Source organism: Haemorhous mexicanus, chromosome 20 (genome assembly GCF_027477595.1).
Source record: "Haemorhous mexicanus isolate bHaeMex1 chromosome 20, bHaeMex1.pri, whole genome shotgun sequence".
Lineage (NCBI taxonomy): Eukaryota > Metazoa > Chordata > Aves > Passeriformes > Fringillidae > Haemorhous > Haemorhous mexicanus.
In genome coordinates, this window is record NC_082360.1 from 5,466,429 (window position 1) to 5,489,810 (window position 23,382).

General features: G+C 55.4%; 2 protein-coding genes across 7 annotated transcripts; both read left to right on the forward strand.

The window, feature by feature from the left end:
- FADS6 (fatty acid desaturase 6) lies at positions 1 to 5,305 on the forward strand. Of its 3 annotated transcripts, none has more exons than XM_059864288.1 (7): positions 1 to 142; positions 364 to 719; positions 1,471 to 1,637; positions 1,859 to 2,039; positions 2,881 to 3,068; positions 3,597 to 3,776; positions 4,673 to 5,305. In XM_059864288.1, the coding sequence occupies exons 2-7, from the start codon at positions 371 to 373 to the stop codon at positions 4,820 to 4,822; spliced, it is 1,215 nt and encodes a 404-aa protein (XP_059720271.1). In that variant the 5' UTR covers positions 1 to 142; positions 364 to 370; the 3' UTR covers positions 4,823 to 5,305. The 3 variants fall into 3 exon arrangements, with proteins under 3 accessions (XP_059720271.1, XP_059720273.1, XP_059720272.1); XM_059864290.1 differs by having other exon boundaries at positions 1,516 to 1,637; XM_059864289.1 differs by having other exon boundaries at positions 23 to 142; positions 367 to 719.
- Positions 5,306 to 7,748: 2,443 nt separating this feature from the next.
- FDXR (ferredoxin reductase) lies at positions 7,749 to 17,808 on the forward strand. Of its 4 annotated transcripts, XR_009488895.1 has the most exons (13): positions 7,749 to 7,974; positions 8,259 to 8,356; positions 9,473 to 9,568; positions 10,747 to 10,869; positions 11,395 to 11,508; positions 12,020 to 12,121; positions 13,391 to 13,498; positions 13,669 to 13,753; positions 14,374 to 14,576; positions 14,889 to 15,060; positions 15,322 to 15,373; positions 15,459 to 15,632; positions 16,338 to 16,477. XR_009488895.1 is itself a non-coding variant. In XM_059864284.1 (12 exons), the coding sequence occupies exons 1-12, from the start codon at positions 7,764 to 7,766 to the stop codon at positions 16,466 to 16,468; spliced, it is 1,617 nt and encodes a 538-aa protein (XP_059720267.1). In that variant the 5' UTR covers positions 7,749 to 7,763; the 3' UTR covers positions 16,469 to 17,808. The 4 variants fall into 4 exon arrangements, 3 of the variants coding, with proteins under 3 accessions (XP_059720267.1, XP_059720269.1, XP_059720270.1); XM_059864284.1 differs by lacking the exon at positions 15,322 to 15,373 and having other exon boundaries at positions 16,338 to 17,808; XM_059864287.1 differs by lacking the exon at positions 15,322 to 15,373 and having other exon boundaries at positions 7,818 to 8,155; positions 16,338 to 17,808.
- The last annotated feature ends 5,574 nt before the right edge of the window (positions 17,809 to 23,382 follow it).

The following is a 23,382-nucleotide window of genomic DNA, read 5'->3' on the forward strand; positions in this document are numbered from 1 at the left end:
AATCGCCACGGCTCATCTGCATTCGCCCTCCTCCCAGTCCTGCCTGCTCCTCCTCCTCCCAATCCCTACTCCGCCGGAGCGCGGCTCTGCGCCGCCACCCTGGAACGGGCAGCGTCGGGAGAGCCGCCGAGCCGGGGCTGCCGTGAGTAGGGGGCTCTGGTGGCTGTGCTGTCCCTGTGCTGGGAGGCTGGGTGGCTCTCCGGCCGTCTCCGCTGGCTGCGTTCTCCTTGGATTGTTTATTTTTTCCATCCCTGTCCTTCCCGTGTCCTTCGGCGGCAGCAGGAGCCGGCGAGCCCGTCCGCGGTGGTTCGGGGGGCTGGGGTTGGTCCCCTGGGGGTGACAGCCTGCGTGGCGTCTGCTCAGCAGGGAGATGCCGCTGGAGGATGGGGACCCGGTGAGGCCGAGGAGACGGCAGGTCAACGCTGAGGTCAGCGCTATCCCCCGGCTCAGGGGGATGGGGGACCCCTCGCTCCGGGGCACGACAGCACCTGGTGGCAGCAGGATAGACGTGATGGCCGAGGGCTGGGAGCCGGGGCCAGCACTGGGTGATGGGGATGTGACCCCCGGGGGAGCCCCACAGCGAGCATGGCAGCCCGAGGAAGCCCTGATGACCGAGCTTTCGGAGCTGGTGCAGAAGGTGGTGAACAGCAGCAGCTGGTGGGAACGGCACGGCGTGGACATCAGCATCCTTGCCTGCAGCTTCCTTCTGCTCCCAGCAGGTAACCTGGCTCAGCCCCCCCAAACCATGGCCTGGGGTGGGGGGGGGTTCCCAGGGGTCCTGCTGGGGGTCCCAGTCTTCTCATGACTGCTTTGTGCTGGGAGCCTGTTGGCATCTACTGAGGTTGTAACCAAGCCACAATAACTCTTCCTCCCCATGACTTGGTGCACTCTGACCCACAGCAGGTGACAATGACACCCAAGGTACAGCCTGGGCTGAGGGCACAGTGGTATCTGGAGTAGAGGGGATGGTGCCCAGGCAGATGTACACAGGGCAGGACAGTGGGTGATGTGTCCCACCATGGGACATGGTGGTTTTGGTGGCAATGGCCCTGGCTGTGGTGGGTGCAAGGGAAAACAGTTGAGTGTGGGTCTCTGGTGGCATGGCTGGAAAGCTGGGGCCTTGTCTTGATGTTGAACTCCTGGGGATGCTGAAATCCTGGCAGAGTAATGGCACCAGTAGATTCCCACAACCCAGAATTGTGGGGTGGAATCAGGCACCTGCAGCACTCGTTGCCATCGAGGCTGGAAGTGGCCAAATCTTCAGCACAAGGATGAGTGTGGCTGGTCAAGTCATGAGGATGATGAGGAGCCAAACTCTGACTTGCATGGTTTAAATACCTGTAACTACGGCTGAAGAACAGGTTTAGGGCAGTGGCTGCCGTGTTTGGGTGTAGCAACACCTCCAGCCTGGCTCAGAGGGCTGCAGGATGTGAGCATGGCCAAGCTCCTGCCCGGCTGGTTTCTCCACAGGGTTCCTGTGCCTGCGGTCAGCCCAGGCCATCCCTTTCCTGGCAGGTGTCCTCACCCTTGGTGTGGTGCATCACACCCTGACCATCAAGGGCAGCCACCTGGCCAGCCACAATGCCTTGACTGAGTCCAAGTTCTGGAGCAAAGTGTGGGCTATCTTCTTCATTGAGGTGAGTGGGGCAGCCCCCAAAAACACCCCATCGGCACCTTGTGGTGGCGGGAAATGTTTGGAATGGTGGGAAAGGTTTCTGGTGCTTAATTCTTGAAAGTCCATTTCCAGAGTGGTTTGGGGTCTGTGGGTTCCAGATCATCTCCACAGGTTCTTCCCACACAAGCCCAAGCCAGGCAGTGCCCAACCCTGGCACCACAACTTTTCTCTCTTCCCTCCCAGCTCTGCTCAGCTTTCACAGTCGAGCAGGCCACCTACAACCATGTGAAGATTCACCACGGCTACACCAACATCATTGGCCTGGGGGACTCCAGCACGTGGAAACTTCCTTTCCTGAACCGCTACGTTTACATGTTCATCGCTCCTCTCGCAGTGCCCATCCTGACCCCTCTGGTTGCCCTTGGTACGTGTCCCAAGCGCCTTGGGACAGGGTGCTGCGTATGGGAAGCTCGTGACTGCCTAGATCTCACCCCACCCAAGGGTCCTGCTTTGTTTGGAGGCATCACATTAACTGCACCAGTCCCTGGTGGGACACTGCAGGAAGGGCAGGAGATGCTGCACTTGCCCTGGGGACCACATCTTCTGCATCTACTTTCTGCTGATGCTGAGAAAACCCTTCACCTTTTCCTGGGCTGGATGTTGAAATCTCTGGCAAAAGCCATCATGAGCCTGCAGCACCCCAATCCATTCTCCTTTAACTCATCTGTGACCATAATGGGGTTCAGTCTCACACGTGGGTCACAGGTTGATCAGAACATCACACGGGCTGTTTGGTGGCCATGCATGGGTTGGAGGTTTGGGGTGCAGCAAGGGCCAGACACAAAGAGCTTGGGCAGAAAAGGTGGTGGCTCCAGGGAAATAATGATGCCAGAAAACAATCAGGGAGAAGAGCCCAGAAAGCAGTAAGAGGCTGGGGAAGCAAAGCTCTCCAGGCTGCATGACCCAGCTCTGGGCAGTGCGAAATGCACGAACAATGACTTGGCAAATTGTAAGAAACGGAGGTGCGTCCAAATCCCCTGAGTGATGTTGCACAGCTGGATCTGCTGCTCTGGGGAGTCTCTCAGACCCACACCCCAACAGTTTTATAGGGTTTGGGCCAACCTGGAGGATGGGGAAAGTGAGTTCATGGGCTGGGCTGGGCTGTGGGGCTATTGGCACACTGAGCAGCCTGACTGCTGGAGCAGCAGTGATGGTAGGGAAACATCAACACCTCTCCCACGCGCTGCCTCCTCTTCCTTGTGCAGATTTATTGAGGAACGTGGAGTGGAAGGCAGCTCTCCGGACCCTCTGCTGCATGTTTCTGGGGTTTTACTACCATTACTGGCTCCTGCTCCACGTCTCAGGCTTCCAGTCGCCGTGGTCCGCCCTGCTCTGCATGCTGGTCACCCGCTCCCTCCTGGCCCATCCCTACATCCATGTCAACATATTCCAGGTAGAGACCTGAAGCTTCAAGGTATCCCAACAGTGCTGGAGATGGGCAAGCCACCACCCACTCATGCTGCTAGCTGGAGTTTGCGTGACCTTAAGGCATGTGGGTTCAGTTGTCACCTCCCGTGTGCTGATGTCACCAGGAGGATCAGGCTGGTGCTGCCGGGTGGAAGTGGTGGCCCTAAGAAAATGTCAGGGCAGATGAATGCAAAAGGTGTGAAGATGGTGTCCTCTGCAATGGCTGGGAGGGCTGATGTGTTTCAGGTGGTGTTACTGGCCCTGGGGTGGGGAGAGGCTGGTGGCTCTGAGTGTGGATGTGTTGGGGGAACAGAGCCTGGGAGCTCCTTGATGGCTCAATGGACAAACACAAGATGGAATGACTTTAGGGACAAACCCAGCTCTTGGGCTGACAGAGAGACCCCAAAATGTGGCTCTTTGTGCCCACACACAGGCAGAGCTGCCATTGGCTCTGCTGGGAAGAGACTGGGGATGTGGCAGGTGCCTCAGGGTGCCCACCCTGCCTCTCCCACAGCACATTGGCCTCCCCATGTTTGCGGCCAATCGCAAACCCAAGCGGATCCACCTCATGAGCCTGGGTGTCCTCAACCTGCCCCGCAACCCCCTCCTCGACTGGTCCTTCGGCCACTCGCTCATCAGCTGCCATGTGGAGCATCACCTCTTCCCCAGCCTCTCTGACAACATGTGCCTGAAGGTGAGATGACTCCAGGGGGTGACTGGGGGGTGACATGGGGACAAGAAGTCTTCCCTCCCCCTCCTGCCCCCACTGCCAGACCTGTCTGTGCTGCTCCTTCTCATGTTGGACATTGCTTTGCAACAGTCCCTAACCCATCCCCTGCCATCCCATTCCTGTTCCTCCTGGGTTTCTGCTCCCTGCTCCTTCTCCTGGTCCCAATTCCAGCTTGCAGCAGCCTTCCAGCAGTCCAGGATCCTCCCAGTTATTCCACTGGGAAAATATCCCCAGCATTGCACAGTGCAGTTTTTGGTTCAGACAACATCCAGGCAAACCTCCTATCGTTCTGGTCGTGCCCTTACTTGCTGCTCTGAGGTGTGGGGTGTGTTCAAAACGTGGGCTCTGAGCACTGCCTTGGCTGGAGGGGATGCCAAGGCAGGTCCATACATCACCCTTCAGCACAGGATCACCACAGCAAGTGCTGTGCCTTTGTTTTCAGTGTCCTTTGCTTGAGCTCAGAGGGCTGGCAGGACCTACTTCCCCCAAAGAGGTGTCACAGGGAAGGAGGTCATTAAGCCTGTGGCAGCCTCCCAGTCCCATCAACGAGCTGGCTCTGTGGGCCAATAATGATGGGTGTGAACAATGAGCATTCGTGGCTGGCTCTCATTAGAAGCCTCATTAGGGCATATCTCCTAATTTGGAGCCCTCCAAAGGTGTTTTGCCAGGGTGAACTCCCTGTGATGCTGCAACTGGAAACCACCTTCCTCTTAATATTCACAGCAAAGATATTGCAGCTGGTGCTGCCTGCTCCAGCCCAGCTTTGGGCACGTGGGATGGCTTTTCTGTGCATGTTTCAGGCATCTTGTACAAACACCAGGGCACCCTGCACAGCAGTGACGTTACCTTTGCCTTTGCAGATCAAACCCATCGTCTCCCAGTACCTGAAGCAGAAGAAGCTGCCCTACAACGAGGACACCTACAGCTCCAGGCTCTGGCTCTTCCTCCAGAGATACGAGGAGCTGATGGTCCATGCTCCCCCCATAACGGAGCTGGTGGGCATCCAGTGAGGACCCTGGGGGCTGCAGCACTTGGGGGGGCTGTTTCCTGCAGGGACATTCAGAGGGATGGTTCTAGCAGGACCAACACCTCCATGAAGTCACTGTGTAGGAAACATCTCTCCCTGAAGTCTTGCTTTTGACTAGAAAATGGTGCAGAGAGCCATTGCAGGGAGAGAGCCAGGTGGTGCAGCACCTGGGACAGAAAAATCAGGGTTCCCCACAGTCATCCCCAGCCAGGGCTTACTTTTATCCACTCTGCCTTGACCCTTGGGGAGAGGAAACCACCCCATCCGTGGGGGATGCGGCACCCCATCCAGGACATCCAGAACTGAGAAGCACCAGGATCTGTAGGATGGAGCTGCAGCTGTTTGGTCGGGGTCTCAGAGAAAGGGTGGATGTGGGGAGGGGGCTGTGATTCTTCTGCTTGTGCTTTGCCTGACTTTGGGCTAAACTAGGAACAAAGATTTGTTTCAAAGATAAGTTCAGCCTTAACGCTTTGGAGTGGATTTCCTTTATCATTGGATTTTTTTGCTGGAGGAAGTCTGACTGGTATCCTGTGGTGCCCAGGGTAGGAGTGGGGGAAGGACCCCCACCCCATGGGGGGTGTCTGTGTTGGGGTGCCAGAGGTGACTACAGACCTGGTCATTGCAATGGCAGGAATTTATCAAGGGAATCATCTGTCAGAGGCAGGCAGGTGTCAGGGCCTGGGAGGCTTTCCCTGTTCAGGGAGGGTGAACTCTGCCCCCTGTGCTGCTACCAGGGCTGGGATGCTCATGTGGCCAGTTCAAGCCACCTATGGGAAGCTGTGTCTGCCTTTACCAGGCTGCTCTGTTGTCCCAGACCTGCAAGACCGATGACAAAGTCCAGCCCAGGGTCACAGTGGGGAGCTGGCAGCAGAAGAGGCAGATGGCCAAACTGGGAGTGGTGTGGTTTTGCTCTCAGCCTGGGGTTTTGCTCTTTGATTTGAGCTGTCCTCCCATCCAGCCTGCACCTCCCGCAGTGCCACATTGTGGATTTATAAGGCTTCACAGGCAAATGTGTCCCAATGCTCAAGGATGCTCTGCCCTGGTCCTGGCCTGTGGCAGAGTGATTGTTGCAGCAGGCAATCCATGGTGTTTTACTCTGCTTCTCCTCCACCAAGTGCGGGAGCCTCCTCAGATGCACGGGAGAAGTGTCCCTGTGATGTGAGACTGGAGCTGGGATGGCCATGGCATCCCTGTGCAGAGGATCCACACTCAGGACAAGGAAGAGTGGCCCTGGACCATCCACTGTGACCCCTTTGGCATCAGAAACGTTGAATTATTGATTTATGCTGGGCTGGGGTCCAGGGGCTGCTGATGCACTGATTTGGTGGCATTGCCACCTCTCTCCAGGCCCATGTGGGTCATCATACCAGGACATTATGGAACACCCAAAGGGCAAAGCCCATCCTTTGAGCAGGGCTTAGGCTGGGTCTGTAGATAGGGGAGCAGCTGGAGGGGCATGGCCAGAACAAATGGCCTGAATGGTCTGGGAGGTCTAAGACCCTCCCCAGAGTGCCCCCCCTCTCCCCCCCCCTTCCCCAATTCATCTCTTAGAGCATCAGAGACATCAAAGTTAAGATAAAAGTGATGAATTATTGACATTCCCAGCTCCAGCAAAGGGGTGAGAGAGCATTAGAGGTGCTTTTGGTTCAGGTAGGGTAATCTTAACCTCACATGTTCCTGTTTGCGGGCACAAAATGCTCTTTTGCCCTCTCCTGCTGCAAAGAGGTCAACCCCCAAAACGTTCCCAGGCATTGGTCGAAGCAACAGCTCTTTTCTCGGCTGGATTTTATGGATGTTGTTTAAAGCAATGTCAGCTGAAGGCAAGTGTTTGCAGGTCCCTCAGCCAGCAGGAGACAGCCTGTGATTTGGGAAATAGATGGATCATTCCCTGCCAGAACAGGTGGATACAGAAGTTAATGGGGAAAAGGGAGAATTCTGGAAAAAAAAGGAGGATTCTGACTCATGTGCTTGAAACCCTCCAAATTTAAACTGACTGCTTTTGTGGATGACCTCTGTGGTGATATTGGGAGCCTTCAGTCTTGCCTCTCTGGGCAGGCGCTCAATGATTGCTGTGCTGACCTGAGGATGAGGGTTTGGAGCTGTCAGAATTCCTGGTCCTCACCACAGCTCCCCTGAAGGAGCAGGTGCAGAAGGAGGCACAGAGCCAGCTGCTATTTCCAGCGTGCCTTTGCAGAAAGCCATCAACTCATTTCCAAGACCAGGAGAGAAAGTGTGTGAATTTTATGATCCATATTACAACTGGCTCCTGGCCGTAAACTCCTCATGGTCTTAATTGTATTTAAAAAGCCCCATCAAGCACTTGCCTGCGTGCTCTGGCATCTGGTCAGCTTTTAAATGTCTGCTGGGCCTGCTGAGGTGATTTTTCTGTCTGGTGTGTTGTGCAGGGTCTGAACAAGAGATGTAGTGTTCCTGCACGGGAGGTGAGAGCACCAGGATTTGAAATGCGCTGAGTGATGGGGATGAAGGAGGAAATAAAGCAGAGACCGTGGGGACGCTGGGGCAGTTCTGTTAGCATCATTTATCCACTCTCTCTGGCATTAATGTTTTACTCTTTATTGAAGGACGCTGGGGTTTTCTCGTGGCAAGAGCAGGGTCACAGTGCAGCGCGTGGTTAAAATCAGTCTGAGGTTCGCTTTCCCCGGTAGACCTCGGCAGCTGGTGGCTTTTTGGGCGATAATGGGGCACAGGCAATTAGCAGCATCAGCGATGATGATGCTGCGAGCGCGCCGGGTACCGCGGACGGCTCACCATAGAGAGCGGCGGAGCGAACGGCCGCCAGACGGCTTTTCCTTCTCAGCCTCTCTATGGTAACACCGCGTTTCCGGTCAGCCGCCGTAGAAATTGCGAGCTGCCATTTGCTGTCAGTGCGGGGGCGGGGCCTGGCGGCGGCGGGAGGAGGGGTTATGCTAAGCAAGGCGCTGTGCCGCCTCACGATTGGTCGGCGAGGAGGGGGGCGGGACCCAGCGGCGGCAGTGGAGCCGGGCCCGGGGGGACGCGTGGCCGGGGGAGCGGGCCCGGAGCGTGACAAGCGGGGCAGCCGCGGCTGCGGGAACCGCGCCCGCAGCCCCTGCTGCACCCCTGGGGCTGTGAGAGGCGCGGGGCCCAGGGACCCCGGTGCGCGGGTTCGGGGATCTCGGTTCTGGGCTGTGCAGCAGTTGACACCCGGCGGCCCCGGTCCGGCCCTAAGCGCTGTCCCTGAGCTCGAGGCGTTCCCGCCTCCCGGGTGCGGTACATAACCCGGCCCCGCTCTGCTCCGCCGCGGCCATGGCCGGCGCGGGGGGCCGAGCTCCGCTGGGTGGGTGCCGGGCTCCAGGGACGGGCCGTGCCGCCCCTGGCAGGTGGCAGCTCGGGTGGCAGCTCGGGTGGCTTCACGCCCTGCCTGTCGTTCTCCCCTGCAGGTCTGCGGCGGTGGCTGTCCTCGGCTGCCCCGGCGCCTCGGGTCTGCGTGGTGGGCAGCGGCCCCGCTGGCTTCTACACGGCTCAGCACATCCTCAAGGTACCGCGATGGGATCTGCCCGCGGGGGAGGGCAGGGACCTGCCCGCCGAGGGCATCTCTGCCCTGCCTGCCTCTCAGCAGGTTCTGGGGTGGCTTTGTGGGCTCCTGGCCCTGCTCCAGCCAGGTCGGTGTTGTTGGGGGGCGACTTGGGGCTGCCCAGACCCTACAAAGACCTTATGGGCCTCTCTGCTTGGGGTCGGTACCGCTGCTTTCATCCCTGCCCTGCCCCTGGGTTGTCCATCCCGTGAGTTTATCCCATGTGACTTTTCTAGAATCAAATATTCAGCAGGAATCTGCCTCGTTCAAAGCTGTTGTCACCCAGAAGGAATGACATTAACTGTGTGTTTAAGGTAGTTGTGTGGGACCTGCTGTCCTCCCCCAGCAGAATTAAGACACATGGGTGATGCTTTACCTCGTGTCTGCAAATTTCAGTGCTCTGGGGAGTCAGGTCTGTTGGGAAATGAGACCTGAACACAGAACTGGGCTACTGGCACCCTCCAGAGATACAGCAGCTTAACCCCATCATTAAACCATGCTGTCCTGTCTCTGGAATGTGTTGGAAAATAGCTGTTACTAAGCCTCAGGGACGAATTTCAGGGCTGCTTAATCTCTGGAAGAGGCTGACTCAAAATACAAGATAACAAAAGCCTTGTAGCTAAGTGTCTGTCTAAGGCTCTGACCCTGAGGTGACTCAGCCAGGCCATCGAAGGGCATGGGCATCTCTGCTGGGGACTGGGAGATTTCTGGCAGGTCCCCCAGCACCCAGGGTGCTGTACTGGCTGCTTCCCAGCTGGCATGGGGGCTCTCTGATCAGCCCCCCAGGTATTGGATACCCACCAGGTTAGTGGGGAAATGGAGCTCAAGACTGGATAGGGAGATGGAGCCCCAAAAGATGGACTTGATGGTGGTTGGGGTCACTCTGTGCTACATCTTGTGGTCTGAGCTGGCAGTAACAGGTGCAGCATCATCCTGCTCATGGAAAAGTCTGGAAGAGGCTGTGTCTGGCTTGCTGCAGCCCATCCTCCTGCCCTTTATTTCCCCCAGCTGCAGATGAGTGTTGCTAGGCTCCTGTGGCCTTTCTGTCCTCATCCTGGCTGTGACTTTCTTCTCCTGCAGCACCATGGCGGGGCCCTGGTGGACATCTACGAGAAGCTGCCTGTTCCCTTTGGGCTCGTCCGTTTTGGAGTGGCCCCAGACCACCCTGAGGTGAAGGTTGGTGCTGGCTCCCTGCCCTTGCCTGTATGGTTGAGTGTTGTGACAGTGGTGGGTGCAGCTGAGGTGGTCACTGTCCTTCCTGGTGCCCCAAGCTCTCTGTGACATGGAGCTGTCAGGCCAGAGAGGTCCAGATCTCCTTGTCCATGCTAAGGCCACAGACAGGTGACATGGGACACCTGGCATAAGGGCTCAGGACAGCGGGCCAGAACCAGGCTCTTGTGATGGGAAGTGCTGCTCCTGGTGCTGATCAGCCTGGCCTAGAGCAAGGCCAAGGAGCACAGATGGGTTTCTGTGTCCCTGGGCTGCTCATTGCTGTTCATTTTGCCCCTCAAGCAGTACCCATTCTGGGAACACACATATCTCCTCATGGGGGCCATAGAGTTGGGCTGTAGGTGTTCTCCTGGGCAAAGAAAAGTTAAACCAAGGATTTCCCAGCCATTTTCCTTTGCCTGGCAGTGAGTGGTACCCAGGAGTACCTGCTATATCTGAGCTGGAGTGGAGGTTGTTGGAAGGGTAGGACCCAGGAGATCCAGACATGGGAGATCCAGACACAGCAATATCTTGAAATGGTTTCCTCTAATCCCTGGAGGTCCGAAGACCAAAATGCCTGGATCCCTTTGTGTCAGAGGGGAGGAATGGACATTCTGCAGACACTGCCCCAGCTGTTACGGTGGTGTCCATCCTGTCCCCAGGCTGAGTCCATCTGGGGCTGCAGGGGTGGGAGTGGTGGTTTTGCTGTGTAGCCCTGATCACTCAGAAGAAAACGGCCTTCATGCCATCCTGTCCTGCATCCTCTCTTGAGGGAGGGGCTTTCAGGAAGGGTTGAGATGAGATGCCAGCAGAGGGGACCAGGTGGGCTGCAAACCTCGCTTTTCGGAAGGAGTTTTCCCCTGCAGTGGGGTTGAATGTACTGGGAAGGTCCTGTCCTCCCCAGGTGGGTGCAAAATATGGCTTTTCCTTTCACAGAGGGTGGTGGAGAGAGTGCCAAGTCACAGCTGTGCTTATCTCCCTGTGAGTTATCTCTGGCTGTTGGTAGATAAGAGTCTCAGAATAACTTGGTGGGGATGAGGCAGTGAAGCATCTCAAGGCTGGAGGGGACGGGCACAGGGATCTCCTGTCAACAGCAGGCCTTGGCTCTGGCTGTGGATGTAACTCTGGGTCTGTGCTCTCTGCAGAACGTGATCAACACCTTCACGCAGACGGCGCATTCGGAGCGCTGCTCCTACTACGGGAACGTCACCGTAGGAAGGGACGTGACTGTGCCAGAGCTGCGGCAGGCGTACCACGCCGTGGTGCTGGTGGGTACCAAACCTAAGTGTCCCAGGGGTCCTGGGAACGCCTGCAGGGTTATTCTCCACTGGGATCTTGGGAAGAGTGTTTGGGTGAGGTGTTTCTGGGTGCCTTGTTACCATGGGAAACTGTTCCAGCCTTGGGACAGCTCAGATGCTCGCAGGCTCGTGCAAAGCACTCACAGGGGGCATGTGCTGGAGCTTGGCATCAAGTGCAGTCTCTGAAACCTCTCTCTATGCTGGCCAGTGCTTATTTTAGCCTGCCATGGATTTGTCCTTGCTGCTCAGTCCTCAGCTTGTCAAGTTCTGCCTTGGACCAAGGACGTCGAATTTGGCTCTGGAGCCCAGGATGATGAGGCGGATGAAGCCCCTGTGCTTGGGCTGTGTTTAGCCCTTCCACTGAGTATCTCAGCCTTTGGGAGGGGATATCACAGCCATGCAGTGATCCTGGCAGCAGCTAGAAGGAGAGATATGTGTTTTGGTGTCAAACCCTGCACATGGTCACATCTCTGACTGTGTCTGCTACCTCCTCAGAGTTATGGTGCTGAAGACAACAGGGTCCTGGGGATCCCAGGGGAGAACCTCCCTGGTGTTTACTCAGCCCGAGCCTTCGTGGGCTGGTACAACGGGCTGCCTGAGAACCAGGATGTGAGTATGGCCCTGTGCTTCCCTGCCCTTCCTCCCATCCTTCTTTCCATCCCAATACAGGCATTCAGATCCAGATTAAGTCCTGAAAGGCCTGCAATTGGAAAAGATTATCAGGAGCCATGTTAAATCCTTCTTAGATGGTAGAAATGTGAACAATTTGTACATCAGTGAGAGTAGATTAGCTAGCTCTGCATGTTTGCAGCACATTTTGGCAGGGCCAGATGGGAACCTGTAGGGGTGATGCTCTGCTTACTGAGGAGGCTTTTTGGCCAAAAGAGCTCCTGCTCCCAGGAGGGCAAGAAAGGTGGGAAGAGGGATCGTCTGGAGTGCCTGGAGCAGCTGTGTTGCCCTGTTTGCTTGGGGAGGAGACTGGTGTGGAGTTTCCCAAGCTGCATCACCTCTTTTTGGGGCAAAGCAGGGTGGAAGGGAATTTGGGTGGGAGGAGCAGGTCTAAAGGGTTGGACATTGTGGAAGCCTTATGGATTCATCATAGCTGGGTCTCCCCCCACAGCTAAAGCCTGACCTGAGCTGTGAGACAGCGCTGATTCTGGGTCATGGCAACGTGGCACTGGACATAGCCCGCATCCTGCTGTCCCCACTGCATCTTCTCAGGGTGAGTGATGGCTGCTCTGCCCCATGAGGGCAGCCCACACCCTAGATTCCCTCCTTGCTGTGTGGCTGCTGGCTCTCAGCCATCTCAGATAAAACCTCAAATACTGTCTTTGGGATGTTTCCCTAGGGAAGGCGCTGCTTGTTGGGTGCACCCATGGATTCACAGTCTGTAGGGAGTGATCCAAGGCTGTGGCCATGACTTGGATGATGCTGCAGAGGCCTCTGGATTGCTCTATTGGCATCCAAAGTGTTGGAAATTGAGCATCATCCCTATGAGAAGCAAAAGAGGAGCCACTTTCCCTATTCCACCAAACCAGAAACTTCTGTTGGGGTTTATCTTTTTCTACTGGAGCTGAGGGCAGCAGCCTGGTTTCAGCTGGTGGCACTGGGCAGACTGGTGGACCTCATCCCTATAGACAGCTGGGAGCTGGTGTGCACCAGCTGCTCCATACAGCTGCTGCCCCAGATGTTGGCAGCAAAGGCTTTCCCTCTGGGAGAAATGCCATTAGGTTTGTTACATCTGTGCAGCAACTTCCTGTATTAATATCTAAATTAAATTATAAAAGCCCTCAGACTTGGAGACCCTGCCAACCAGTGACTTAAGCCAGCTGGGAGCAGTGCTGCAAAAGACATGGCACTGGTATGAGTGCAAGGGTGGGCAAGTAGTTCCCTGATAGGAATGCTGATCTGGAATGGTGTATCCTGGTGACCTTGTGTCTCTCCCATCGTGTTTTCTCTGGAAAAGATCTTGCAGACTAGATAAGCAGACATGATTGAAATAGAGCACAGGATTTCTATGAGGTGCCAATGCCAGGGTGAGGCCTGGCCATGCTTGTGCTTATGCTGGAGCTGCCTGGGGCAGGCAGGTGGTGATTTGAGCTGTGGTTTGCAGCAGGTTTCATCCAGAGCCTGTATATCCTGAGCTGGGAATTTCCCCAGCAGCATCTGCAGGCACCTCACAATGGAGCTCACTGAAGGCTTTGCTCTATTAGCCCCAAGGTGAACCTGCTGGGTGGATCCCCCGAGGCAGTCACGGGGTGCTGGCTCGTTACCTCTGGTGCATTATGGCCTCGGAAAGAACATTCAGTGATGAGGGACCAGCTGTGCAAATAGCTCTGTGCAAAGGGAGATGACTTGTTTCCCATCCTCGCTCGAGCTCTCTGCATGCACAGCCAGCTTTTCTGCTGATTTTTCACCTTCAGAGGTTGTGCCTTCCCCCCAGCTCCCTCCAGATCTGCCCTCATCCCACTCTGCTGTCTCTGTTTTGCAGAAGACAGACATCACTGACAGCTCCCTGGCAGCTCTTGCCTGCAGCAAGGTGAAGCGTGTCTGGCTGGTTGGGAGGAGGGGACCTCTCCAAGTCGCTTTCACCATCAAGGTGAGGCTGGAGGTGCTGCTGTTTCCCAGAGTTGAGCCCCAAACTGCCAGTCCCTGGTGGGGAGAGTGGATCCCAGGCATCCTCCTTCCTGCACCCATTTCCTGGCTCCTAGGGGTTTGGGGCTGTCCTCTCTCTGCTGGAGATTGCATTTTCCTGCCCACAATTTCCAGGAGCTGCGGGAGATGATAAACCTGCCTGGTGCCAGAGCTGTCCTGGACCCTGCCGACTTCACAGGCCTCGAAAGTGCTGTCAAAGGTGAGGGAAGTGTGCCGTGCTTCTCCAGACAGGGATTCACCTTGGCAGGTGAGCAACCAGGAGTGATCTGCAGGTGCCCAGATTGTACATCAGAGAAACTCTTGTCCTGTACTTAATGCCTGGCTCACAAAGGCTCAGTTACCATGGTGTGTCATGTCCTCAGAGTGCTTGGAGGCACCAAGATAAGGGAACATTGGGTATCTCTGTTTGTGCAGCCACTTAGTGCTTGCACTCTGAGTGATGAGGGCAGGAGGCTCAGGAGGGCTGAGGGAACCTTGCAGGGGAGATCTTAAGGCTGTTGATTTAAGAGCTTCCTGTAGACCTAAAAAGAAAACACTGAGTTCAAGGGTGTCCAGAGACCTGCTCTTCTCCACGGGCTACTGCCTCCAAGCACCAGCAAGACAGAAAATTGCAGACTTTGATTTGTGTGTCCCACTGGCCTGAAGCCTCAGGAGGTCCCCTGGTCACTTTGACTTGCAGTTTGTCGTCTCAAAGGTGTCAGGCTCCCACTGACATGACAGACTCACATACTGACACTGCCCTGACATCGCCTTGGCCCAGTGCTGTGTCTCAAGGGGCTTTTGCTGATTCCTGTTGTGAAGATTTCTCTCTTTTCCTAGATGCTTCCAGGCCCAGGAAGCGACTGACTGAGCTGATGATCAAAACAGCCCTGGAGAAGCCAGTGGAGATGCAGGCAGCAGCAGCAAGGGCAGCAGGCCCCCGGGAGTGGGGGCTGAAGTTCCAACGCAGCCCCCAGGAAGTGCTGCCCAGTGCTGATGGGAGGAGGGCGAGAGGCATCCGCATGGCCCTGACCCGCCTGGAGGTACTGGGGGCCTGGTGGCCTTGGGAGGCTGGGGTGGAGCAGGACACATCCATCCCTTGGGAGTCTCCCCAAAGACACCTCTCTGTTCCCTGTCTGTCAGGAGTGGCCTCTGGCGGGCTCTTAAGGAATCTGGTACCAAAAGAGCTTCTGGTACCACAAAGAGTTTTTCCAAAGGAACCTCTTTCCCTGATGCTGCTTTAGAATGGCCTTTAGCAAATAACCAGGGGTCAAAGATGCCATAGGAGACTGGAGGGGGCTGTTGCTCTGCAGTGGTGACTGTGGCAGTCAGCAGCATTTTCCTCCCTCTCTCAGGGCTCAGGTGACTCTGCCAAAGCCATTCCCACTGGAGATGTGGAGGAGCTGGAGTGTGGGCTGGTGCTCAGCAGCATCGGCTACCGGAGCCTGCCGCTGGACCCGGCTGTGCCCTTCGACAGCCAGCGCGGGGTCATCCCCAACAGCTCGGGCAGAGTGGAGGGTGTTCCAGGTCTGTATCCACAGGGATTTGCATGGGACATGCTGAGCACAGCTGGTGGGCTGGGGGCTTTGGGTGGGAAGTTCATTCACCAAGGGCATGGATATTGCACACCTTGGAGAGTGGAAACTGAGGGCATGAGCTGCCTCTCTCAGGGGTTAAGAGCTGGCCAGTCTCCCTCTCTTTAGGGCTGTCTTGTTTAGCACAGGGGATTTACTGCATCCTGTTACTAAAGTGACACAGCCCATGTAGCTGTTTTGTGCTGATCTGTAGGTACACAAACTCCTGCCACAGCCCTGTTTAAGAGTCTGTTCACATCACCAAGGTGGGGAAGAGGGCAAGGACTTGCAGCCAGAAGGGTCCAAGGCCATCTGCTGACCTGAGCCTGGCTACTCCATGTGCCCCTGCAGGTCTGTACTGCAGCGGGTGGGTGAAGAGAGGACCCACAGGCATGATCATCACCACCATGAACGACAGCTTTGACACTGCCCAGTCTCTGCTGGAGGATCTTCAGGGGGGTGTGCTGGATATATCCCCTTCCAGAGAAGGCTTTGGGCTTGTGGAGAGCATCCTGCACAGCCGAGGTCAGTGCGAGGCTTGGTAGCAGCCAGCAGGAAGGTTCAACGCAGCCAAACTCCTCCTGGATCTGTGAGGGAGCAGAGTGTGAACCATGGGAATGGATTTTACTGCTGTTTTGATGTTCCAAAGCCCAGGGAGAACAGGGCTTGAATTCTCTCAAATACCTGTGTCATTGCTAAGGTTAATGACCACTTTCTGGGAAGGGCCAGTAAAAGCAGCACAGACCTTGGGTAAAATGTCAGTGTCAGCTGCCGAGACAGTAAGCTATTGCTCTTGAGTGGTTTTCCTAGTAATCCTTCCAAGCAAGTTAGGGGAAAGATTAAAATGCCCAGGAGAGTAATTTGCTGTAGCTGTGTTTCAAGACATTCAATTAAAGTGTGTGTGTGTGTGTGTGTATGTGTGTGTGTGTGTTTTGCCTCTTCAGCTGTCTGAGGTTTAACAGTGAACTGGAAGCATTTTGTCCCCCTGAGGTGGTTTGTACTCACTGTTGTTACGGCTCACAAAGGTCTGACTGATCCGAGCTGACTGGAACCTGCTACCCCTCTCCTTCTGGTGTTAGGAATTATTTCTTCTTTGCGAGGCTGAGCTCTGACACCATGTCGGAAAAGGGCAGCTTTGCTGCCACATCAGGGCCCTGCCAATGGGGAGGTGAGGCTGAACTTCTTCTTATTTGGTTAAATTCTCTCTCCTGTCTCTCACCATTGCCTCAGGGGTCCGTCCCGTTTCCTTCTTGGACTGGGAGAAGATTGATGCTGCTGAAGTGGCAAGAGGCAAAGCTACTGGCAAGCCCCGGGAGAAGATCGTAGATCCTGCGGAGATGCTGCGGATCATCGGTCACTAAAGCAGCAGTGGTGGGACTGCGTCACTGGGGTCCTGTTGGGGCAACACCAGTGGGTCATGAGCAGAGCCTGGGAGCACAGGACTTCTCTCTGGGGCTGGTGGTGGCTCTGGAGGAGTGTGTGGCACTGGGGCCTCTCTGGTAATAATGAACTCTGGGTTCCCAAAGTCTCAAGACTGTTGGCTGGCCCCACATCCCTGCAGCCAGCTACCATTCCCAGAGGTAATTCTTGTCTGTCTTTGAAGCATTAATGAATCATGCAGTGCAGGTGAAGGGAGGTGTGTGTGCACCTGGGGAACTCCTGGCCAGCCACTCTCTCACAGCAAATCACATGGAGAAGTTTCCCTGTGTCTTGCTGCTTCCCCTTTAAGCCACAAGCCAAATGGGTTTGTTGCCTTGTCATTCATGCCAGAGCAGGCATCTTTTAATTTTTTTTTTTTTTTTTTTTTTGGTTAAATAAACCCTTCTAGGGAAGCCAAAATGGACCTACAACTTGAGTCTGGGTTCTTTTGTCTGCCACTGCCTCGGAGCAGCCCCCGAAGTGCTGCGGCTCCTGCAACGTCCCAAGGCAAGGCAGCTCTGGGTGTTCTCCACTTATGAGCTCTACACAAGTAGAAAAGGGCATTAATTTGCCTTCTACTTCCCACAGTTAATTTGCCTTCTGCTTCCCACAGTCTGTCTTACAGGGTAGATTGGGATAGCAAGCATGTAATTGCCTTGTTCGGGATCGTGAGGGATCCTGTGTCTATTGGTACCTGCCAGTGCTGACTGGTGCAAGCAGTGCCTTGAGTTCTTTCTCTCCTTTCACTAGTGGGGTTATTTTTTTTTTTTGTCTGTGTGTTTTGAAGCTTATTAAATGCTTCTCTTAGCCCAGATTGCCTACGGTGACGGTGTCAGGTTTTAAGCCAGATTACAAACCGTGAGCTGTAATCTCCTTTTATCCCTGGCGCAGGGGCAGCGTCAGTGGGGCCCCTTCCCTGGCTGTCCCCAACCCCCCCGTGCTCCCTGCCAGAGCACTGCAGGATTGCAACCCCTCCTCCCTGGCCTGTGGAAATGGTGACAGTGGCAGTGGCTCTGTGATGGAGGCAGAGGAGAGATTGAGCTAGGGCAACCTCCACCTCAGCCCAGCCCTCTCACGGCAGAGGACTTGCCCACAGGGCACTGTTCTCTCACCTCATCTCTGTCTCAACTCAAGGAATGGAGATCTCTGACTTCTCCCTATTTTTCCCTTTTTCTTTCCCATACTTTTCTATTTAAATCTCATTTGAAAGCTCATTAAGAAACTCAGGAAATGTGATAATGGGAACTCGTACTCAAACGAGCAATAAAGCTTTTGTGGAACAGCTGTTTGTGTGATGTGCTCTCCTTACGTCTCGTGGCTGATGCAGTCCTAATGCTGAACTCTTGAGCAGGAGATTACATCAGTGCTGGGTTCTGAGGTGAATCAGAGCTTTGGGAAGGGGGAGGGGGGCGAGGGGGGGCTGCACCTACCGCGGGGAGCAGCAGTTCAGGTTGGCAGCCCAGCCAGGAATGTGATGGCAAAGGGGTTGTTGTGGCTGCATCGAATCTGAAGATTTTGGGAAGAGAGGAGATGGATCCTCTCCAGGATTTTCTTCCACAACACCTTGAATGTTGATGCCAGGCTGCTTTTGTAGCCGTGGAAAAGGCCGCTGTGCTTGCACTGAGCCTGGCATGTGGCTGTTCCCAAACTGAGGATGCTTTGGATAGTTTTTGGGCTGTGATAACAGAATAACAGGAGTGTCTGTCCTTGCTGAGCTCAGTGACTTTGCTCAACCCTGAGCTTTGCCAAGGCTCTGGGGTTAATGCTGGTCTGTGGGAAAACCATGGGATGATGAAGGTCAGTGAAGGGCAGGGACAGGGGACTGAGCCTCATGGGCAGAGGAAGGATGGTTACAATCATGTAAATTCTTATTCAATGCATCCAGCTCCCTTTCCTGTGCTGCCTACGAGCCCAAGCCCCAGCCTTGTGTTCAGGTTTCTTCTGCCTCCCCATCCTCCACAGGGCACCGGGATGCATCCACCACCGGGAAGGTCCTTGTCCCCGCCGCCGCGTCGTTAGGTGGCGCTGGGAGCCTGTACCGGGAGCGGAGGGGCCGGGCGAGGATGGGGGTGACCTGACACCCCCGGGGCCAGGTGCTCCCAGCGCTCCTGCTGCCCGCAGGCTCCGGGCAGCTTGAGGCACCCTTGCAGGCTCCCGCTCGCATCCGGGTTCTGCTTTTAGGCATGAATAACCTTGTGTTTGCCCCAGGTGTGTCCCTACCGCGGAAATGCAAGAGGGCAGCCTGGCTGGGCAGCCATCCTTTCGCCCTCCGCTCTCCTGAGCTGCCACAGGAGCAGCTCCAAGGCCGTTTTCTGACGCAGGTGAGGAACTGGAAAGGCGATGCTGTAAGTGACACCCGTCTGCTGTTGGAAAGAGGCCTGAAACACTGAAAGTCGTCCCTGCCAGCTCTGCATGTGGATTGCCCTGCTTGGATGAATTATGGCTCAGCTTAGCTTTAATGAGGCTGCACAAAGCTGCTGGAGGTCAGCATGTGGTGAGCGATGGCCTGGAGAGTGGCTGGACATGACTCCCTGCTCCACGCTTCCCTCGCTGTCTCCTGTGTGCTTCTCTGCAAGGCAGCCAGGCTGGCTGTGGGGCCAAGCTTGTCACACTGTGGGGTGGTGGCATGGTTTCATTTGGGTCTTTGCAACTTCCTCTTGTCGCTTTGCACTGCTGTGCCTCAGTTTCCCTCTCTGAAGATGTCTGGGCAAGCTCTTCAGGCTCGCGGGCTGCCTGCGGGCTCCTGCCTCGGAGTAGCGGGTCTGGCATCCCAGAAGCTCCTGTTGATGCTTCATTTTCCAACCCCTCCCAGAAGACAAGTGCAGATCTCTCACTGGCTTTGCTAGTTGACTGCCTGCTGAAGGTGGCCTCTTCCAATGGGTATTTAGAGTCCACAAAGCAGGAGGTGTCCTGTGCTCTGGAATAAGGGAAAAACCACTGGAGTTGGATCTCTGGCCTGGCACTGAGGAGCTGTGTTGCTGTTTAAAAGCCAGCTCACGCGACCAGAAAAATGGTTGAAAAGGCTTTTCCCCAGCGAGGCTAACACACGATTTTCCAGCCCCATCCCCGGAGCCGGCGTGGCGCAGGGGCGGCGGCCGGCCGTGTGCCGGCCCCTCGCCGCATGAATCACCGAATTGCGGCACCCGCTGCCGGGAGGGAGCCCGGGCCAGTCCGTCTGCGCTGGGGCCTCGCCGGGAACAGATGGCTTCAGAGAGTGCTGACTTCAGCACCTTGGCTGAGCACAGCTCCGGCCCCTGCCTTAACCCACCCTCACTTCTTGCTCTCCCAGGCAATCCCTCATGCTCTTCCCCTCCAGATCCATCCCTAGCCCTGGGCAGGGATGGAGAACACGTTGGCATACCAGGCTCTGGGGTCATTGGAGTTGGATACCAGCCCCACTGTGCCCAGGAAGCCACTTCACTTAAGGGACAACATCATCCCTTCTCCCAGAGGACCCCAAGCACTTCCTTGACTCCAGACCTACCACAGGCTCATGGTTTCCCTGCCCAGTCTTACAGATCTAGTCTTGCCAGGGTTCTGCACTTGCCAAAGTCTTGTTCGTGGTTGAAGGGTTGTGCAGGGTCAGGTAGTGGTGCTGCAAGTCCAGATGTTTTTCCCTCTGCTTGGGGTGAATGACTTTGGAAATTGGGGCTGCATGAGCCCATTTCTCAAGGTCAAGAGAGGAGCAGAGGTGTAGGAGACGCAAACTCCAAGCAGCTGTTTCCAGGAGTTATTTAGGGATACGACAGCAGCAAATAAAGTTATTGGCGGGTGATGGCTGGTTACGCCCCAGAAAGCAGTGATTTCCTTCCTGCTTGGGAAATTTCCATTTCCAGCAGCTTTGTCTGCCTCATCTCCAGCCACTGGGGCAGCCCTGCAGGCACAGACCACCCCAGGGGGAGGAATTAACCCTGCAGGGATAAAACCATCCGTGTTTATTTTTGCTCCCTTAATTACTGTGAGGGGAGGACATGGTGGCAGCGGAGCTGTGCCAGATTGGAGCTGCACCGGACCCGTGCCAGGCGGGCACCATGCACAGCACTATCCTTGTGCCTTCTGTCCCACCTTTCTCCTTACTCCACTCTCTGCCTTGATTGCTTTTATGGCTGCTGGGACCCAAGATACCAGCCAGCTCTGTGTGATTATTTAAGCACTGAAGCCCTGAATTCTCTGGGGGGTGGGAGCAGACAGGGGAGGTGGAGAAGGAGGGGTGGCCCTGTCAGCTCAAGGTGGCAGAACATGGAGGAAGATGATCTACACCTATGTTTACATCTGAAGTGAGACCCAACAGGACAGGGACAGGAATAGGAGCACCTGGGCTCAGACCTTCTTAAGTTTTGGCCAGACTTCTTGGGAAGGAGAGGTTGGCAGCCAACAGGATGGACTGAGATGGATGCAGTACTGGGGTGAGTGCAGGGCAAGGAATGGGTGTAGGTCCATGGCCAAATCCCATGTGTCACAAGTGTCGCCTGCAAGACTCAGCTCTGGCAGAGGAACCTGTGGGCATCTGATGTCAGATGAAAGTAGTGGGATGCAGATGTTTGTGGGGACAGCCCAAGAGGGCTGTGTCACCCAGATGCCACCCGGTATTTCCAGAGGCAGCTCTGGCTTTATGCTGGCAGTGCACAGATGCAGGTCCTCTCCTTCCCCAAGTACTGGTCTAGTATGCACATGGATTAGAAACCTTACAGTGACTTCCTTGCAGGAGCAGGAGGCTGATGCTGGGGTTTGCCTCACAGAGCTGGAGATACCAAAGCCTTGGTGTGCTTCTCTCCTGGCTGAGGGTGGGTGATTTGAGTAGGGTCTGGGGTGCAGGTTTATGCTGGAGGTGGGGGTTCCCAGGAGCTCTGCAAGGCTCGAGTTCTGGGGGAACCAGAATGGAGAGGGCTGGGGCAGGATGTGGGGCTTTACCCGAGTTTAGGATGTGAGATGCCAGTGGGGCTGCAATGGGCTCTGAGGAGGCTGCATGGAGCCCAGGGCACTTCTCTGACATCCCCCCCTAGATGGGCCAGTGCAAACCTGGGAAACATGAGTCCCAACACGAGCCTTCCACATTCTCATTGCTCCCCCGGCCTGGCTGCCAGCAAGCAGGAGGTGGCTGCACACCAGGAGCTGTCAGAGAACCATTCCTTGCATTTATCAACCTGCTTACAGAGCCTCCTGCAAGAGGAGATGCCAGGGAAAGGTAACGAGGCGATGGAGAAGCTGGCTGAGCTCCCTTTTGCTGGGACTGTGCCGTGGTTAAGGGACCAGCTGGGATGCACACTGGGCCACTAGCACAGCAGTGGGAAGGAGGAGGATGAAGGTGGGGAAAGGCACTTGGTGCCTGTGCTGTCCCCACCCAGCCCAGAAAGCTGGGCAATGAGGGCACAGCATCCCCTGGGAGAGTGGCACTAAGAGGCTGGGGAAGTAAGAGGAAAGTGCAGCTGCATTTCCTGGGATTGTGGACTCCATCCTGGGGTGCCAGTGGTGCTTCTGTTTCAACCTGGGCCTTTGCAGCCATCAGGGCAATTAAAAACAATATAAATATCTATCTATCTATCTAGCTATCTATCTATCTATCTATAGGACTTCAGGTGTTTAGATGCACAAATAAATTAATTTGATGATGCAGAACAGCCCCCACAAGCTGCATCATGTGTGGTGACCCAGACCCAGCAGGAGGTTGGATTTGGGAACTCACTACCTTCTCCCAGAGAAAAATGTTGGGGTTTTCTTTTTTAAGACATTGAAGGACTTTTCCAGGAAAACTGCAAAACTGCAGTTGGGCTCTCAGGGCAGTTGCTCACTGCAAGCCACTGGACCCAATGGAGAGGAGATGTGTCTGGGGCCTGGCATGAGAGTGCCATCACCAGTCCTTGCCCTCCACTGCTTGTCCCCACTTCCAGACACCTTCCAGCTGTGCCCAGTTGTGGTCCAGACTTGGGGTTGTCTCTGTTTCACGTGTGGGGATTGGGCTGTGATGGGGATTAAATGCCCCATTGGGATGGGGATGCTGGGGAGTCATAGTTGGGATGGTGGAGCTGGGTATTGTCCCAGGTGTGGGGCTGCTGCTATCCCCTCAGTCCTCCTGGAAGCTCTGCTGGGAAATATTTGTGAGCCAAGACCCTCTGAGGGATCCAGTCCATGGACCAGTCAGTCCTGGGAGAGATAAATGAAGACCCTGAGCTGCTGGAGGAGTAATAAAGGCATGGGAACATCTCAGTGCTTCTATGCCAGCCCAAAGGACCAGATCCCTGGAATGCTGTCCCACAGGCTCTGTCACGCCAGATCATGAAGACAGCAGAAAGGGTTAAATGCAGCCACTGCCTCCTTCAACCTTAAACCCAAGATCCGCCCTTTTGTTGACCTGGGAGAAGAATTTGAGGGGTTGAGGACCTGTTGCCAACCCTTAAATCTCCTTTTGGGCAAGAGAGTGGACAGTGCTGCCCAAATCAGGCAGAGGTGGGCAGCCTGAGACTGGGGGAGCAGGACATGGCCAGCAGGTACCCAGGACAGGACAGATTCTGCATACCCCATTGCCCTGAGCCCTCACACTGCAACAACCTGAGAGATTTTGGCTGATTTGGCTCCTGCAGAGAGCAGGTGCTTCTTTATAGGGATTAAAATGCAGACCTAGATGCATTTTTTTCCTTTCCTCTTTTTTTTTTTTTTTTTTTTTTTTTTTGGTACCTTTCCACCCCCAAGGTGCCCCAAAGGCACCCACAGCACCTGGGCAGAAGGTGGCCAGGCTGTCTCGGGGACCAGGGATGGTGTGTGGAGGTCCTGGCAGCTCATGGCTAAGCACAGACAGAAGGTTTTTAGGCAAGTTGAAACCTCTCTGGAAACAGTCTCTCCAAGCCCAGCAGCCACAAGG